At 40.2% G+C, this 18,999-nt stretch overlaps 1 protein-coding gene and 1 long non-coding RNA gene across 2 annotated transcripts; one reads left to right on the top strand and one right to left on the bottom strand.

Moving 5' to 3' along the window:
- Nucleotides 1–1,694: 1,694 nt before the first annotated feature.
- LOC114134718 (uncharacterized) lies at nt 1,695–14,638 on the bottom strand. The gene is made up of 2 exons (XR_003593448.1): nt 14,547–14,638; nt 1,695–7,787 (listed from the first exon to the last, which is right to left on the bottom strand). It is a non-coding gene; the product is annotated as an uncharacterized LOC114134718 (long non-coding RNA).
- foxi2 (forkhead box I2) lies at nt 13,969–18,591 on the top strand. Its single transcript, XM_028001480.1, has 2 exons — nt 13,969–14,822; nt 16,275–18,591. Exons 1-2 carry the CDS (start codon nt 14,213–14,215, stop codon nt 16,871–16,873), a joined length of 1,209 nt encoding a protein of 402 aa, XP_027857281.1. The 5' UTR covers nt 13,969–14,212; the 3' UTR covers nt 16,874–18,591.
- Nucleotides 18,592–18,999: the final 408 nt, after the last annotated feature.

Here is an 18,999-nt window from a genome sequence, read left to right as displayed (position 1 = left end):
CATTTTAAACAAACTTTTAAATTCTTATTTTATTTAAATTCTTATTTTGCTAATTATTGTCTGTCACGACGTTCGAATCGAAGTGATGCTGATGTCATTTTGATTTGATTCCCCTCAAAATCGCCAACAAATATTTTTCTTGGAATCACCCGACACCAAAAGTCCCGAGTGAACAACAGGTCACGAGGTCATGCACACACTTCAAAGGTCATCATGACCTGACAACAAACACAGCGGCGGGTCAGCGTGTAAACGGTTTGGCTGTGAGTTACCGTCGTTAAACTAAAACCTTTTTTTAAAAATGCAGAGTTCGCAACCTTGCACTTGTGATCAAGAATAATTGACGACAAAAAAAGATTCCCAGTTGACAATATGTGATACTTATTTCAACTGAGAAACACAGGATTATTAGTGGAATTATTGAATAGTTTTGATCAAATCTGATTAAAGGACAGTTTTACAGTGTATTGAGGCCTCCGGGCTCACAAAGCACAAACTCAGAAGCAACTTCTATGTTCAATAAAAGTGAGGATACACAACCTGATGACTGACTGGATGCAAAATGATCAAGTAACTGCTTTATTGTTTTTAATCAAAGTAGCGGAGAAACCTGAAGCATTTTATTTGGCAGGTTTGTATTCCCACCTCCTCAGCCTGTTCCACGGCTGCTGCTGCTGCTGCTGAAGTCAATCATTTGACAAAAACCTTTATTTCACCCCGCCGCGAAACACAATTTGTCCCCCTGTTGGAGTCGATCACGGCGGCGGTAACGGATGTTTTTAGGCAATAACAGCGAAAGTGAATTAAGTCGTACCATCAGAAGAGTGTGGGTACATTATTCTCTCAGCTTTATCATTATTATTAGATTATGAAACTTTCTCAGAACGACTCACAGCAAAGCCGTTTGAAAGCAAACAACCCTGGAACAGGAGGGGGAAAAAAATGCTCTGGAAGTGGAAGTGAAATTTTACTAAAGTAGCGTTTCCCTGTGGTCGTGATCACTGTTAATAAGATGACCAATAAGAAGACGCAGCACCCGGAATCAAACATCCAACGTAAGCAGGAATGCTGAGTTTGTAAAAATCTAATACAGTCAGCAGAAATGAGTTTCTTCCCTCATGTTTATTATGCAAGTCATTTTTTTGTTTAGTGTTTTTGGCCATCGGCTCCTTATTACAACAGACCAAGTCTGCAATCAGTTCATCTAACGTCTGATATCTGATGCTGGCATCCGATTCGTATGGAGAAAAAAAAGTTGTTTTATAGACAAAAAGTATTCACAAGCACTTCATTAGATTCACGCCACAGTTGAGGCTACGGGAGATTTGTATGAAGCAGCAACGTACCAAGTGTAGATGTTTTCTAAATTGTCCCTCGGTCAGGAAAAGTGAGGTGAAAGAAACCACAAAAAAAACAGCGGTTGTGTTCCCCAACACAGAAATGTTCAAACTTTTTTTTAGTTAGGAAATGAACTCATTTAATGAAAAACAAAGCAGTTTCATACAATAGAAAACATGTAAAAGTAAAATAAAATCAAAAGCAACAGCAAGAAGAAATTTTTTTTTTACATCATCTGACCTTTTTATACCAAAAACATATTTTAAAAAAATGATGATATATAAAAAGCAAAACTAGATAAAAACCAACAAAATTTTTTATGGATTCACATTATTCTATTTCATATTTCTTAAAAAAAAAAAGAAAAAAAAAGAAAAACCCCTAACTTTTACCGTTCTCTTAAATATGTACATTGATCTGGCGTTTTTAATATCACTCTCCAGACAAAAACTTTGCAGGCTAACACAAAATAATTATTAAAAGAAAAAAAACAAACAAAAAAAAACACATACAAATCAGAATGGCAGTTCTCATTTCCTCCAATCCAAAAAAACTAGATCATAATTTGTGAGTTAAACTTTGTGTATGTACCTATTTAAAAAAAAAGTTTTTACACATATGTTAAAATTAATATGTTGTGACAGTTTTATATAATTCAGATAATCTGAGGAAAAAAAATTGAGCTCAGCTGCATTCTCCTTATGGTCCAATCAGAGCCAGGATGAGGGTCTTAGTGTTGCCAGTCACTCTTGTGTATGCGCTGCCCACATCCTACCCCATTCTTTATGCCACGCTACAGCAACGAAACCCGTCATGAATGCTAAAGCTAGCTAGCATAACCAACGATAACAGTGGATAAACAGTTTTCCTGAAACTGTAAATTGTTTGCAATTATTACATTTAGCAGCACGTACATGAGCTTGACGGCACCAAGACCCTCCTCCTGACTCTGTGTTGGCATTATTAGAACTGGGAGGAAGTGGAACTTGATCTTCTCATAGATTATCCATCTCATATTATATTGTCACGACATGCTGATTAATTTAACATCAATGTAAAAAAAACAACAACAACATTTAAAAAAAAAATAAAAGTTACATACTTTTATTTTAAAAAACATAAACAATGTTTGTTTAGAATTACCCAAATTCTGTCCCTGCAGCATGATGCCAGCATGTGGGGTTGTAGAAATGACCCAGCAGTTTTCAAAGTGAGTCATTTAGTAACGTTTCATTGTAGTGAGAAACACAACGAACGGCTGGACAAACAGGAGGAATCGACGAGGGAGCATGGAGGACGGCTGCTGGTGGCCAAAACAAGCAGGTACTTTAGTGGCCTGTGTCAGTCAGGAATATATGGTTTCCCATTCAGCAGCGTGTCACCGCTTTCTTTTAGCGGTTCAAGTCTTCCAGAAGCCAGACAGAGGAGAGGTGGCGCCAGGTCCAAACTTCCTCCAGTCGACACAAAGATCGCATTGACTGTTGTCTTTGCACCTGTTCAAGTTCGGGAGGAGATGGCACAGGCTCTTCCTGTGCATCGGACAACAGTCCACCACCTCCCTGCAAACTGTTTAATGACTCTCTCTCTCTCTCTCTTTTTTAATTGAAAAAGCAAACTGCCGCCCTGCCAGATAAGTTGACAAACGAGGGCCGGTGGAAATGTCTTTGTCGTGTGAGGAGGTTTTTTGTGAGGGGGGCGGCTTGGCAGGAGGTGAACACAGGGAAGTGTTTCCGGCATAAAGACGAGCCGGGAGGACGCGGTCGGGCGATGGAAGACGGAGGACAGGACCATCATAAAAGTGACAGGGGTCAGGGTGCACACACACACACACACACACACACACACACACACACACACACACACACACACACACCTCCTCTGAGCGCCCAGTGAGAAAAACTCTTCCTGCAACACAAACTAGACCAGGATGGATTAGAATAACAAAAGCCCGGGTTAATGCCATTTTTGCACAAATCACAAAGTCATTACTTTTAAAAAAAAAGAAGAAGCCATTAGACCTTCAAGTCGACTGCCTTTAAAAAAAAAAAAAAAAAATCAGACTGCTTGCGGTGAATTGTAAACACGGCCCCGTTAGCTATGCAGTCTGAGTCCAGCTCCATTTCTGCTTCATCTGACCAAACCATGTAGAGTTGGGGTTTTAATGCTATAGCCTCAGTTTAGATTTTTTTTTGTTGTTGCTTTTTTTTGTTTTCAGGCTTTTCACCAAACTTGTTCACGCCTCATGTTGAAGTGCTGATTGCTGCTGGCAGAAAAGCAGGAGAGACATTGTTCAAATGAATCAGACAGAAAGCTTTGAAGCCGTGGAGAAAGCTGGGTTGTTGTGTTGGCTTGGAAAACAGAGACAGTTCTGCCTGTCACAGGGTTCTGCATCCTCCTAAAAGTTTAGGACACAACATAAATGTTAGATCCTGGGTCTTGAGTTGTTTTGGTTCTTTGATTTGATTTTAGTTTCACTATTATTCTGCGTCAGTCTCTTTCTTCTTCTGTGTTTCTGTCTTACCTTATTTCAATTCGCAGTTAGTGACTGTAGTTTGTTTTTTTCTAGTGTCTAGTTATTCCTTGTGCTTTAGTTCATCTATGTTCCTTATATCTACTCATTTTAGATGTATTTCCTAATCCCCTGTCTACTCTCCCTCCATTTCCCTTGGATTCATGGTTTTTGTTCTGCTCTGGCTCCCTGTATTCCCTGTGGTTTTTGTAAGATTTTTATCACCATCTTGTCATTAAAACATTCTCCACCTACAAGCTGCCTCTGCCTCTGGGTCCACCATCATCCACACCATCACGACAATAAAAGCCTAATAAAAGCAAAAGGCTTGACAAATGGGGCAATTTCAGGTGAGGAATAAATTTGGACTCTCCTAAATTTCTTCCCAATTAAAATGGCTCAAATCACACACATCACATCAATGCACATTTTGGGCATTTAAACCAATGCTATGTCATACAGTGTCAACAAAAGAGCTGCGTCAGTCCTGGAGAAAGATATACCGTGTACATGTTGAGGACATTCACCGTCACCAGTCGTATGATAATTTAATTGTCATATTTTTACAAAATATTTCCCGCTAGTACAATCAGTAATTCCCAATCTTTGTAGAAAATGGTTTATTGCCAATGTAATGGAAATGGAAGCAGGAAGGAAAGTTGGGGAAAAGGTTTGAAAGGACAGAAGGAGGCAAGAGTAGAAAAGAGAAAGAAGCTTAAAGAGAATCAAGTCGACAACATAAAGTCTGCTTTTACACCTGCAGAAGGAGAAAAAAAAACTACAAACACTATATGGATATACAGCTGTGGAAAAAATGAAGAGCCCACTGCATTGAACCCCACTGAAAACCTCCTGGGTTGTTCCACCAAATATTGATTTCTGAATTCTTCCAGAGTTAAAACATCAGTATTGTTGATTCCAGATTAATACAAGCTTGTTTTCTTTGCGTTATTTGAGGTCTGAAAGCGCTGCATCTTCTTCGTTATTTTGACCATTTCTCATTTTCTGCAAATAAACACGACATTTCTGCTTGAAAGTTCAGAGACATGTTGTCAGTAGTTCATAGAATAAAAGAACAATATTCATTTTACTCAGACATAGACATGTAAAAAGTAAAATCAGAGAAACTGATTGTTTTAAGTGATCTGTCAATTTTCTTCAGAGCTGTATAATAATAATAATAATAATAATAATAATAATAATCACTGAAAAGTAAACTGCACACGTTAATACATGGTGTATTTAGTGGCACAACCCAATAAAGAGTGAAAAACATCTGAAACCAAACTCCTGTGTGTTGCATGTAGTTTAAATTAATAATTTTCTTTCCATTTCATGTTCCTTTCTGCTTTATGTATCTCATATCCAAGAGATCTCCAACTTAAAAATAAAAGAGTTAATTTGTTACATGTAATCAAATTCAGTTTGTCAAATTTAATTTATTTACATTTTCTTTTTTAAACACGACAACTTAATATATTTACTTGGATAAACTAAATGTGATTACTTGTGACGAATTATATTTTTTAAAAGTTGGATCACCTGTTTTCCATCAACTCTAAGGCTTTTAATATGCTCTGTGTTGCTGATGGAGAGCCGCTTTCAGGGCTGCAACGAGGGAAAAAAAGCAGTTTTTGCCTGATAATAATCAAACGTGACGTGTTTTTAACTGTTATTTGGAATCGCGTTATAGGCTGACAGTACTACTTAAATCACTGGTTCCCAATCTCCTGTAGCAGCTTTCTGCTCCACACACCAGGAAACAGTTGCCTTCCTCCCTCAAAGCCAACATGGTTGTGGGTTTAATGACCTCTTCCCAGGAAAGTCTCCGTCCGTTTTATTGACAGAGCTTGTTAAATCCTCGGACACTTGGTGATGAAAGAGCCAACACTGAAAATCATTTTATGAACCTTAAAAACCAACGCCGTCTTCGTCATTTTCCTTTTAATTATTTCTGTTCTTATTGAGTCAATTTGAACGTAGCTGAGTTCACCACTACTGATGTCTTCTATGATGGAAAGATATGAATATTAAACTTGAGCTCCCGCCTCACAGAGCAGCCCATCCCCCCTCCGACTTCCCCTCTCAGCTCCTTCAGACTAGCCAGCAGAAATTAGCAAACAGCCGGTGGAACCGCGCATCAGCTGAGCTCATTATAGGAGCTACTTCTCAGTGCAGCGCTGGTAAAAAAGGGTTAATAGTAATGACTTCCTGAAGGCGGAGTGTCAGAAAGAGCAGGAGTTTTTAAAGAGACAGAGACCCTCTTTGAAGGCGCTACAATACAAAGTTAAATTTCTTCACTAATATTTGATATACGTATATACAGTAGGTGTCGTTGTTTCCACTTTGGAACGTTTTTTCCAGGCACGTTCCAGAGAAACAACGACACCGTCGCCAAAAGCGAAGTGTGGCATGCTCTCGGTCCTGAGCCGAGCGCTCCCTGCCTTTCTTGGGGAGGTGACCGAGGAGAGGGCGGCTGGAGGAAATGCCTGCGGCCGGGTCTCTTCTTTTTCTTTTTTTTTTCGTGGCAGCGTTATAAACATACAGAGCAATAACATGTCCTGCATGTAACTCTGTCAGCCCACAGAACTGTGGCCTGTGTCTCAAAAGCAGCACTGTGTCATTACCTCCTGCTATGAATGCCTTCTGTGTGCGCGAGTGCATGGGTGTGTGTATGTGTGTGTGTGTGTGTGTTATCTGCCTCCTGATCCTCATACCTGCATGTCTGCTCATGTGTTTGTTCCTCACTGGAATTAGGCACGTAGGTAACAGTGCATGTTTATTTTTACATGGTTCCTGGGCAAACGATCCCACTTGGCCGGACACAGGGGCTAATGCACCGGATTACTGACCGATCAGAAACAGGCTGCAGGTAAATGGTGGCGATTGTGCATCTGATGAATAGACATATCTGTGCAAAATGGAAATAAATAGATCTTTACATCTACAGAAATAACCTAACCACCCCTCCAGCCACCGACCTCCACACACCTTCCCACTGATGGTTAAACACTAACAGCCTGTCAAGGCAGCTTGTTTTCTATAAGTGTGTTTCACTGATTGCCTACACTGTGAGCATTGTGGGAGAATACTTTCCTGGGAGCTTGTTTACATGTTTGGGCAGTATGATATAAATCCTCCATTTCTTGAAACCAAGTACTTTTTAAATTAAGTTTAATCCTGCGGTTCTCCGTTTCATGGCTACGACGGAGGGCAAGGGTCACGCTGAGGAAATAAAAAGATGAAATGAAGAGAACAAAGTCATAATGTTACAAAGATAAAGCTGCACAACGATAAAGTCGTAGTATTACGAGAACATATCCGTAGTGTTACAAGGATAAGATCGGAAAAAATGACAAAAACAAAGTCATGACATTACGAGAAGAAACTTCGATAAAAGTCAAAATAATAATAATAAAGTCATGGTATTATGGCTTATTCTTGTACAATTATTTTTATTCGTAAAACCCTGATTCTCTGTCATACATTGTAATGTTGAAGTGTATTAAAAAAAAGGCCTCACCAAGTTTTATGTGACGAACAGTGTTGCCATGGTTACCTAGAACATTTAATCTGACTACTGATTACTCACTAACCCTTTAAAAGTGACTTTGTCACTCTAAAGATTACTTAATACTCGATAACTAGTCACTGCACAGGAGACGCATTTTTAACAAAGCCAACAGCGTTTTCTCTTCACACTTCAAATGTTGCTTAAAATCGGTCCTCCCTGCTGATTCCCTGCCGTTCTTTTCCTCGGATTCATGTTTTTTTTGTTCTTCTCTGGTTCCTTGGGTTCTCTGTGATTTTTTTGTGTGGATCACCTCTGTTTCATTAAATCTTCAACACTGCTTACGTCTCAGCCTGCTGCGTTCGGGTCCATCAACAAACACACACGGTGTTGGTCCGTCACATAAAACTGCAGTTTGACACGTTGACTCTGTAATGTGCCAAAAATGGATGAAGTTCAGTCAGATTGAATTATCATTCCAATTCAAAATAAAAAGAGACATACTTTAAAATAAACTGCAAACTCCAAATATGACTTTTTACAGTGTGAATAAACTAGATTTTTGTCTGTCTTGGAATGATTTTACATGTAGAACATTTTTATACCACTGATCTGAAGAGTTCTCCCTATTCAGTCATGCTTGTGATTATATATTTCCTTTCAAACATTGGTAAAATTATCTTTTTTGTTTAAAGCAAGGTGGCAAAAATAATATAAGCCAGTGAAGATACCTTTTTTTTTATTTCCCAATTAAGAGCATTACCTTTTCTTTCATTTTAATTTCAAATCTCACCACCAATAACATATCCAGCATGCTGATCCTGATTACCACATTTCAGCATCCCTCCCCCCCCTAAGTCACCACATTAATGTTGCCAATATCCTGTGAACGATCCACATTTTCTGCTGCAAGCAAGCAGAAGCTTTCTGTTTTAAAACGAGTCCGTGTTTCAGAGGCAGCAATTCCTCCCTTTTTCCACAATTTCTCATTCTCATGTAGATATATTTTGGGTTGGGAAGCGGTTCTGGCGATGCACGATGAGCCCAGGGATTATTGTCATGGCCAACCCCGATATTATAGAATTACAGTCAGACAGAGCGACTCCTGCTGCTCAGCGGACAATTACCCTGTGGCCTGGATCTCAATGGGAAAGTTGCATTAGAAGAAAACCTCAGTCGTTTTAGTCTTTTTACTGCAGATAATGTGTCAATATCCACCAAAGTAATCACAGTGGGGCTCAGAGGGGACCAACTCCCCCTTAAAAGGAAATTAACTGCTGACTATCTTAGGCAAAATGGAGACAGTCTCTACAGCAGACTGGGATAACCTTTATCTAATCTAATCTAATCTCCTTAATTTAACATTTGGATCCCTCGAGGTAAACAAAGCAAACAGTCCAATGAGATTCCAGATGCCAAAAAGTCCCAGGAGCTCATCAGAGACTGCAGCCATCTGCTGATCTCTTCTTGCCGATTTCTCTGTCTCTGCTGTCTCAGCTCCTTATTCTGCAGCGAGCTGCCTCCATCTAGTGGTGAGAATGAGTCACAGCTCACAATTGGAACTGCGGATCTGACAGCTGGGCACAGAGGAACAGCCATCTCCAGGTGGAAGTATGGCTCCATCAGTGATTCCTCTGGGAGAAGGACTTCTGTCAAATACACCTTCTGGTGCTACTGTTCGTTCTGTTCATGTTTTTTCTGTTGAACAATTTGGAGGTCTTTTCTTTAGAACGATATTGTTTTAATTTGCTTTTTTTTAAATTCAACTTTTAAATCAAATTTTCAGAATCTGACAAAATAAGACAGAAAGATCTGTATTTATAATACCGGTATATGAAAATGTCAAGTGATGACAAGACCAAGTGCTTAATAACAATCTGTGTTATGTGTTTATAAAAGTTAATTTAGTATGTTAGCCATCATTCTGTGCTAGTTAAAAGTCGACAGTGATCCACAGCCCAGGTTTCTCACACCAAACAAGTCATTCAGGTCCATGAAGACACATGGACCTGTTTCCCACTGGCTCTGCTAGACCCGGCTCCACTTTACCCAGCCTGCCTTGAGAGGGTTTCCACTGCTGCTTTTTCCCATCAGGGCCGAACAACAGCAAGCTTTGCTGTTGTTCTCTGATTGGTCGTGGTCAGATGTAAGCGTAAATAGAGAGGAAATGTAGGGTGGCATGGACTCCGCCGCCTCGCCATTACAGGACCCAAGGCGAGGTTTTATTTAGCTTTACATGCAAGTACCTAAAAGTTGGCTAGTATTTGTGTTCTCTAATCTCGCAGCGAGCCATAAAACAGCAACTGTTAATGCAAGTCAATTCTCGCTGGTTTAACATTGTAAAAGAGCCAGGTTGCTGAGCATGAATTGAGCGCTGCGTCCTTAAGTTTGAGTGCCTTGTATTCAACTGGTCTGTATTCTACACAGGATCTCTCCCCTCGCGTGTGGAAGTTGAAAACGAGACGCAGGTTGACACAGATTACCCATCACGTCTTTCCGCTGTGGAGCCCAGCTGTTGCCCCATCCCCCCCAGACGCACCGTCCGCACCGCTGCTGTCCAGCCAAATAATGTGATTTCTTTTTAAAAAACGAGACAAAAATCACTTGAAATGTCTAAATATTATGTGCTCTTTATCATTGTATGGCTTGCAGTTAAAAACTACTTAGGATGTCATCCAAGAAAAAAAAAAAAAAAGGATTCACTTTTCAAAGTCATGTCCACCTTTTTTATCCGTTGATTTTAAATGTCGGTTCTCATACAACGTTTTTAACAAGCATGTGAATCTTCAGCAACGTTGCCCCCTCTGCTGAGCTGCATGGGTTGCCATACCCTTCAAGAGTCGCAACAATCAGACATGTTCTATAACAATAGTTCACAAAGTCTGAACAAGTGTGAAGTCTTGCTTGGAAAACTAATTTAGAAAAAATAATTACTGCAAAAGCATATTTATGCCATTCCCTTGCTCCCAGCAGCGCTGCTCTATGATTGATTGTATTAACAATTTCCAGTGTTATAGCAGCAGGTGCAGCAGATGTTTGTTTTGGTACCTCATCGTATTTAGTGAAGAGTATTTTAAAACTAACAAGTTTGGCCTAAACACGAATTACGTAGTAATGATGAAGGATCCGATTCTTTTGAACGGCTCTTTACCGTTAACAACAGGACTCGAGTCTCTGCTAGTGAGAGCCGTTCTTTGTTGTTGGGTTTTTTTGGTTTTTTTTGCCTATAATGCTCTGCGCACACTGCAGTAGCTCTTCACTGTTTGTGTGCGTTTATTTGAGTGTGGCGTCTATTTGTGTCAATTCCCACCGAGTCGTTGCCGGCAGAACCTTTCACTGCAGTTAACAGCTGTAAGTCTTTCGGAGTCTACCAGCTTTGCACACCTGAATATTGAAAATTGTTGTCCACCCTTGTTTGCAAAATGGCTCAAGCTCAGTCAGGCTGAGTAGTGAGTGCGTGTAAACATCTATTTTCACATTTTGCCACAGATTTTCAGCTGGATTTATGTCTGGACTTTGATGTTTTACCATAAATAAAATGTGACCTAAATCATTCTGTCGTAGCTCTGATTGTATGTTTAGGGTCATCGTCAATGAACCTCCATCCTAATCTCAAGTCTCTTGCAGCCTCTAATAGATTCTCTACCAGGATAGGCCTGCATTTAGTTCCATCCAGTTCCCCATCAACAGGAAATAATAATAATAATAATAAAAAAGAAGTCAATCTCTCAGGAAAAATTGAAAAATCTTCGGAAAGGCTGACGAGATTTAGTCAAGATTACTTGAAAAGATTAACAAAAGAGTCTGGCTCCTTGGAAGCAAAATGAGATTTAAATCTTTGCTGTCATGTTTGTTAAGACATGAGGCCATAGTGCAAGTAACAATCAAAGAACCCCAAAACATAGCTTGAGATGTTAATTTGTAAAATGGCAGCAGTCCAGGTCAATGTTATAGGAAGAGAGGCGAGTTGTTAATGTCTGATATCCGATAGATTGATTTTGAAATGAAGAAGAAAAGGTTTTGTACTGCTGGAGAGGAGGTGGTGTTCCAGGAGGAGGATAGCATGTCCACAGGAGGTGAGGTTGGCAGGGTTTGTTGCCGATTGTCTCTTTGTCCTAATTTTATGTTGACGGTACGGAGTGATTAAAGGCGGATAGGCAAGTGAGTCAGGGGAAATCCGGGACGGTGGTTCTACAAAGGTGGCCAGAGGAGCAGTAGGAGCGTTTCCATTGACCATATAAATGCACAATTTGACATTTCGAAAATAAATTGGCTTAATGGAAACCCGCTGATGAAAGGTTTTGGCGCTAGGATGAGGTGGGTTTTTTTTGGCCGTGTCGAAATTGTTTATTTTGCGAAATTTTAATGGAAACACTTCAGCAACAACAGGATGTTGCCGCTGGCACAGACCACAAAGAAGATGACAACAGGAAGCAGTTGGAGGATCATGGCGTGGCACGGTTTTTAATAACTTATGTGAAGTAACTTATTTAAATTGGATTTTAATTGCGAAATTGTGTTTTTTTGACATTAACGGAATATTGACAAAGTTTTGCGCATGTTTGTAATGGAAACGCAGGTAGTGAGGAGAGTTGCGACAGAGTCCTGGGTGAAGTTCTTCCAACCGATGCACAGAGGAAGCAAAGTACTGCAGTCCAGGAATGTAACCACAACAAGAAAATGAAACATTTTTGAAACAGAAAAGTGAGTGTCAGAAACTCGAGGCACATTCAGACACCAGAACTGCAGAGCCTGATTATCACTCGTGACCAAAACAATCTGGCATTTGAATCAGGGAACCTACTCCTCTTTAAGCTAAGCTCCTCCTGCCTGATTGACCTTGAGGAGATCCAAGTTAAGGACCTGCCAGTCACGTCCTGTAAGGAGAGGAGAAAGGACACACACACACACACACGCCCATGTGCGCACAGATCTGTGCGCATGTTGACAACTTGCACAGCTCTAGTTCCCAGTGTTCACCTTGTCAGCTGAATGGATTATTTAATTCCATCTCCACTAAATTTGAATATGAGAAAAATTCAAATATACCCCGGATCAAAAAAGAAATAAATGAAATCTGTTTAAAAGTTGTGGTGCTTGTGAGAAAGGACAATAAATTTTACAGTGGCAAATTGTTAATTTTGACTTAGAAATCCCGTGTTCCTTTTCAGTGTTGTCTTTGCAAACCCAGACTGACTTGTACTGTATCTGACATCTCATTAAAATAGCTAAGGAGTTATCCACATACTTTTTCTTTATTTGTGCAATGCCTTGCAAAAGTCTGTTTCATGGAAATAACATTGAAAACCTACATTTTTCAATGTAGGTTTATGTATGTAATATCTGGAGACCTCAAACTGAGCCATTTAAGGTTTCAAAGTTGTTGCTGGGCAAAAGAGTTTGAGCTCCCAACAAAAATGTTCTATTGTGTTGAGGTGTGGAGACTGGCTGGTCGTCTCCAGGACTTGGAAATGCTTCTTACGGAGTCACTCCTTAGTTCCCCTTGCTGTGTGTTATGAAGCCTAGGCGCAAATTCAAACTGGAAGACTCTTTTATCCCCACCGGGACCCGTTAATTGAAGCGACCTGCCCACAATCGTCGACCTATCAACGCCGGACCAAGCCACGTCACGTCCAATCATCGACCAAGTCCCAGCTGATAAGGACCTTCATTCATGGCGTCCTTAGCTGGACAGCTAGCTATGTTAGCTGTCCAGCTTAAAGAGCAAAGCAGCTTGATTAATTTGACTGGCAGCCAATACCAAAGATGACCCTTCAATAAATTATCTTAACTTATATTTTATAGTAATGATTGAAAAGCAGATTACATTTTATGATATAATAAATTGTAATAAAATTTCTATTTTTGTGTTGTTTTTCCTCATCTCTCCAAACGTCTGTGCGGCCTAAAGCAACCCTGGCGCCCCTTATGGGGCCGCAACCCCCACTTTGAAAAACTTTGATCTAGATGGTCATTGGCAAACTTCAGATGGACCTGCTGTGTGCTGCAGAATTTTATTCCTCGAAGGAAGAGTACTCTACTGTGGTAACTTTTGAAACTGTGGTCCCAACTCCCTCCAAGTCATTCATCTTTGATCTTGCCCGTGGCAGACAGGTTGGAGTTTGACTCAGTGTGGACAGGTAGGTGTCTTTTATACAGATAATAAGTTCAAACTTGTGTGATTAATCCAGGTAATGATGAGTGGAGGATAGGATTACATCTTAAAGACAAACTAACAGAACTGTCAGAGCCAGAATCCTTGCTGGTTGGTAGGCGATCAAATAATTAAGCTAACTGGCTCTGTCAAATAATTCATTTTTAGAGTTTGATTCTGTGTCAAACAGATGAGGTGCACCAAAGGTGAAACTTAGAGACCTCTCCATTCTTTGTAAAACTTGAAAAAAATAAAATAAATCGCGTGTGTGTGAAATACTTATTCTCCCCGGCCGCCCCACTGTAATGACCTGGAACATAGACATCTTCAATTAAAAGTCCTGAAGGCCACATCGCCCTTTTTGTCCTGTGTTGTTGTTTGTCAGCTGAGGTTAAACGGTCACAGCATCCTCCTCTTTGAAAAGTTTCTCTCAATGAATTTTATTAAATGAAGCCACTGACCTACTCTCAGCTCAATGAGTGTATAGCCACACCCTCTGGGCTCTCTATTGGTTGTCAGGAGTTACTGGGAGTTCTCCACAGTCTTCGCGTGGCCGCTCTCCAGGTTTTTCCCCCCCCTTTTTAAAGCTACTAAAACCTGTTTCACTCTTTCTGACACTTGTTGCAGCTGCACGCGCATCATCGAGAGAGTCCACCCCGAACCGCTTCAGCTTCTCCTTTGGGATTTCCCGCGGGGAGTGATGAACTCCATCGACCCTCAGTCCCATCACCAGCACCAGCCCCACACCTCCCCTATCGTCGGCTCTCTTCCACATAAAGGCGCCCAGGAGTCCCCGGACATGGCAGCTGCGGTCTACTGCGACAACTTCAGCAGCGTGTACCACCAGCAGAGCCTCCAGGGCGCCCAGAGACCCGCCGGCTACGGCCTCGGGGACTACGCCTCCTCCCCGAACCCGTACCTGTGGCTCAATGGGCCGGGCGTGAATTCCTCCGCGTCTTACCTGCACGGCAACAACCCGACGCCGTTCATCCCGCCCTCCTACGGCTCGCAGCGGCAGTTCCTCGCCAACTCACCTGGGTTCGGAGGGCCCGACCTGGGCTGGCTGTCCATCGCCAGCCAGGAGGAGTTGCTGAAGCTGGTCCGGCCGCCGTACTCCTACTCCGCTCTCATCGCCATGGCCATCCAGAACGCGCACGAAAAGAAGCTGACCCTGAGTCAGATTTACCAGTACGTGGCGGACAATTTCCCTTTTTATAAGAAGAGCAAAGCCGGCTGGCAGAACTCCATCCGGCACAATCTGTCTCTGAACGACTGCTTCAAAAAAGTCCCGAGGGACGAGGATGACCCAGGTAACCTAAACACCTCGGAAAGGGTTAGAAATACTTAGGTGACGCCTTAAGTGTATGGAAGGTCAAACGTGCCACAGTTCAACAACTAAATCATCAAAAATGTCACGATTTGAACAAAATTGTAAATAAATTAAACATTTTATTTAGCATTGTTAGTAGTACTTTTTACAATATGAATGATTGCAATGCTAAATTAGCTAATCTAGCATGTAATGTTCCCCTCCACCCCCCTTTTTAATGTAAATTTATCAAAATAAAGCGAATATAGAATGGCAACAAGTTGGAATTAAATTTGCACTAAGAAATCACACACATTTATAATTGAATTATTTTCATGGTTCCATTTTATTAAAATTATCACTGGCTTATTGAATGTTTAGTAGCATCTAAACTGCTAACCTGCACAGCTCGTCAGACCGGTTGTTTTCATGCTTTGCTGTTGTACGGGACAATGGCAAAACTAGATTGAAAAATCATTTTATTTATGTTAAAATGTATAGGTATATAGTTCAGATTTAAGTATTTATTTATTGAAAGGTTGTACTGTTGGCCCGCCATGATTGTGGAATTACCTGTGAGGAGCAACTGAACTGGATTTTCTTTAAAGTGAAAAATAAATTTAAAAAACCAGCCCAAACTTACAATAGGCCTTTGCATTCAAAACAATCTACTAAATAATTTGTTGTATCTAAAATAGCTTGGTTTATAATACTGTGTTATAATGTAAAAAAAAAACAAAAAATACTTTAACAGTAAGTTTAGATCAATTAAAAAAATACACTGTTTAAGACAAGTGTAAATGACAAAGATTCTGTTTTTATATAATTACTGAAAGTTTGTTATGTATTGCATGGGTAGCATTAAAACCTCCATAGAATTAGGTTTTCCCTTTGCTTTTAATTTGAAATACCTGCAAACAAAGATACAAGGTGAAAAGATCTTTGAAGTATTTGTCCAACTTTGTAGAATATTTAAGAAATAAATATACAAAGATCAGTACTTAGGACAAAAGTATTTTCAAAAAACTATTAAAAACTAATTTGAACATGATTTTCGAAAAAAAAAGAATTACTTATGATACAAAGTAAGAAATTGTTTAATTTTTCCAGTATGTACACATCGATACAAATTAGATTTTAATCATCTTTTTCAAAAATAATAATACAAAAAATGCATGCATGAATGAAATTAGGAAGTAGGGAATGGTTTTTTTTTTAACCATTTTTAAAGTTTATATTACATGTACTTAAAGTTAACCTCTATCAATTTTTATTTATTTTTGCTTAATTAAATTTATATTTTCTGAAGAAAAAACAAAAAATCCCAGATTTTATTCCATGTCTCGGTCAAAAAAAAAAAAAAAATCTCACTTGACATATTTTAAAGATTAAGGTTTGCATGCAGAGAAAATAAATGACTGAAATATATATTTTTTTCTATTCTTCTTTGCAGGAAAAGGAAACTATTGGACGTTGGATCCCAACTGCGAAAAAATGTTTGACAATGGAAACTTCCGGCGGAAAAGGAAACGACGGTCGGACCCGAGCCTTTCCGGAGGAGCTGCTGCGTCCGCAGTCACGAAGCTGGAGGACGGCCGGCCGGCGGCGCCGGCGGGCCCCATGAAGGCCTCGGACAGCCCCCAGCTCCTGGGGCCTTCTTCGCCGGAGATGGAAGCCATGAACGAAAACCACAAGAGCTCGTCGTCGTCGTCGCCGGCGGGGCTGGCCGCCGCCGCCGCTCCGTGTTTCAATAACTTTTACAGCAACATGTCGGCGCTCGGCTCGGGGGCCCCCGGCCGACAGGGGTCCCTCGGACTGGTGAACGAGCTGTCGAACAGGAACATAACGGCTCTGAGCCCGTACCACCCCGGCGGCGGCACTGGGCAGGAGGCGGGGGCGGGGCCTCCCGACCACGGCGAGGGCTTGCATTTTAACCGGGGAGTGTACTACAACACGTTCGGCGGCGGGCAGAGCGGACAGTTCAACGCTCACTTCTACAACAGCTTCAGTGTGAACAGCTTGATCTTTCCCAGGGACGGGACTGAGCTCTAAGGGACGACGCCTCTCTCTCCGAGAATCCCACTCAGAATACGCATCAACACTCAATACGCTTCATATTCCCCACAGAGAAGTCACAGCATAGACTGAGCTGGAGTGTCTGATTAACATCAGTTTAAAAAAATGCAAAAAAACCCCAAAAAACTAAAGCAAACTACTACTTTCACTTACACCTGAGCACCTTTTTCAACTAAACTTCAATCTTGTAACAACAAAAAGTAAAATATTTTATAAACATAGATTTTTTTTTTTATGATGAACCTTACAACCATATTTAAAGTTGAGCCCGAACCGTCACAGTTTTATAGTTTTTACACAATAAAAGGGCTTGTTCATTACTAACACAAAGCTGCCAAAGTTGCCTATGTGACACCAACAATACCTCAAAAGGACAGTCATTTACTAGAGTGGCCCACCAAGGGTTTGTATTATGCTGTTAGACAAATGCAGTTACGATAATATGTTCAATTATATGCTTGCCTTATGAAACGGGAGCGGCTGAGATTTTGGGAAGTTGCGATTTAAAAATCGTTCCTGCAGTTTAAGTCCTTTAATAAGATGGCAGCAAAAGCGCCGACCAGAATTCTCACGGTTTTCATAGCTGCCCCTCCCCAACATGCTGCTGCACACTGCTCGTGAGCAGGCTGAGAAAGGAAACGCCGCGCTTCTCCCAAGTTTTACAAAAAAGGCGACTTCTTGTTGCTTGGAAATCATTAAAAAAAAACATGATAATCAGTGTGGAAACTGAAGTAGCATCACCCGTTACGCTTATTAACAAAATGCTGTTGGGAAACTTCAGTTAGTTTGTTAATCAGTAAGCTGCAGACTTGATGCCCCGCTGGATTGTCTAACTAATTACCCAGCTTTCTGTTCTTTTGTTGCTATGTAACTAGAAAACCTTAAACGTGTGATATTCTGCTCAATAAGCACTTAAAAACTACTGCTAAATTTATCAGGTGCTTTTTCTCCAGCTTGTGAAACAAGATCAGAATAAATGTCTGTAGCTGCATTTCCATTATGTGTACAAAACTTTTGATATTCCACTAATGTTAAAAAACCCCCACAACTTTGCAATTAAATAAGAAATGCATTTAAAATCACATGTGAAGAAGTTTGTTCACGCGATACGTCTTTAAAAAATATCATGGCGGCGACGGATATAAACAGTGACGAGATACATTCATAGTGGAGCCAGCAGTGCATTGTCCAAAGAGGCCAGTTTCTATAAATAAGTGGGTTGCTGCTTTATAAAAACTGACAAAAAAGTGTTTTTACTGCAGTTTTGCAAAATGCATCAATTTTGATACAGCTAAAAAAATTATTTTTTTTAAATTCAGAAACTTGGCGTATTTATTTCCAGAACTAAACTTTGCGCAATTTTAACGGCAATTGAAATGCAGCTACAGACATTATTGCAACAGTGACGACTGATGTGTTATTTAAGCACCAGTATGACTAATTGTTTTCTGATTTAACAGCAACTATATGATGTTTTACATGTGTTGTTGTTTTAAACTCCTCTGTAAATACTGTGAAACTGTGCTACTCATGCTAAATGCTACCCGACCAGCCAATGCCTGCTGCCTTGTTCCTGACGTCCTCCATGTTGACTGAAACCTCAGCACTGTGGCTTATGGAAACCGACGTGGACCTGATGGGTGTGTATTTTTGTAACATTGAAAAAACCACACACACACACACACACACACACACACACACACACACACACACACACACACACACAAAGAAAAAAACACTTTTTGGGAGTATTTATGCTATTTATGTTCATAGGCATTTTCTACTGTTTGTCCAAAGACACTGTCTGATTAAATATGCAAATATTAGCTTCCAGGATGCAGCAAAAGACAGCCTCACTAAAACACAGATTTTATTAATATACAGTATCTGTAAACAATATATTCTGTCTTGTTTATTTTCCTCAGGATTCAATTTGACAATCATTAAATGGCTTTTATATCAATTACTGACATTTTGTTTTGTTTTTACTCTTGATGAAAAGCATCCCACCATCAGACTGACTAAATAAAACTGATCCAGTTTCTAATGCATTTTAATAAATATATATTAAATATATATAAATATATATTATTAGGGCTTTG

This window comes from Xiphophorus couchianus, chromosome 19, assembly GCF_001444195.1.
Source record: "Xiphophorus couchianus chromosome 19, X_couchianus-1.0, whole genome shotgun sequence".
NCBI classification, from domain to species: Eukaryota; Metazoa; Chordata; class Actinopteri; order Cyprinodontiformes; family Poeciliidae; genus Xiphophorus; species Xiphophorus couchianus.
This window is presented reverse-complemented; position numbering and strand designations above follow the sequence as displayed.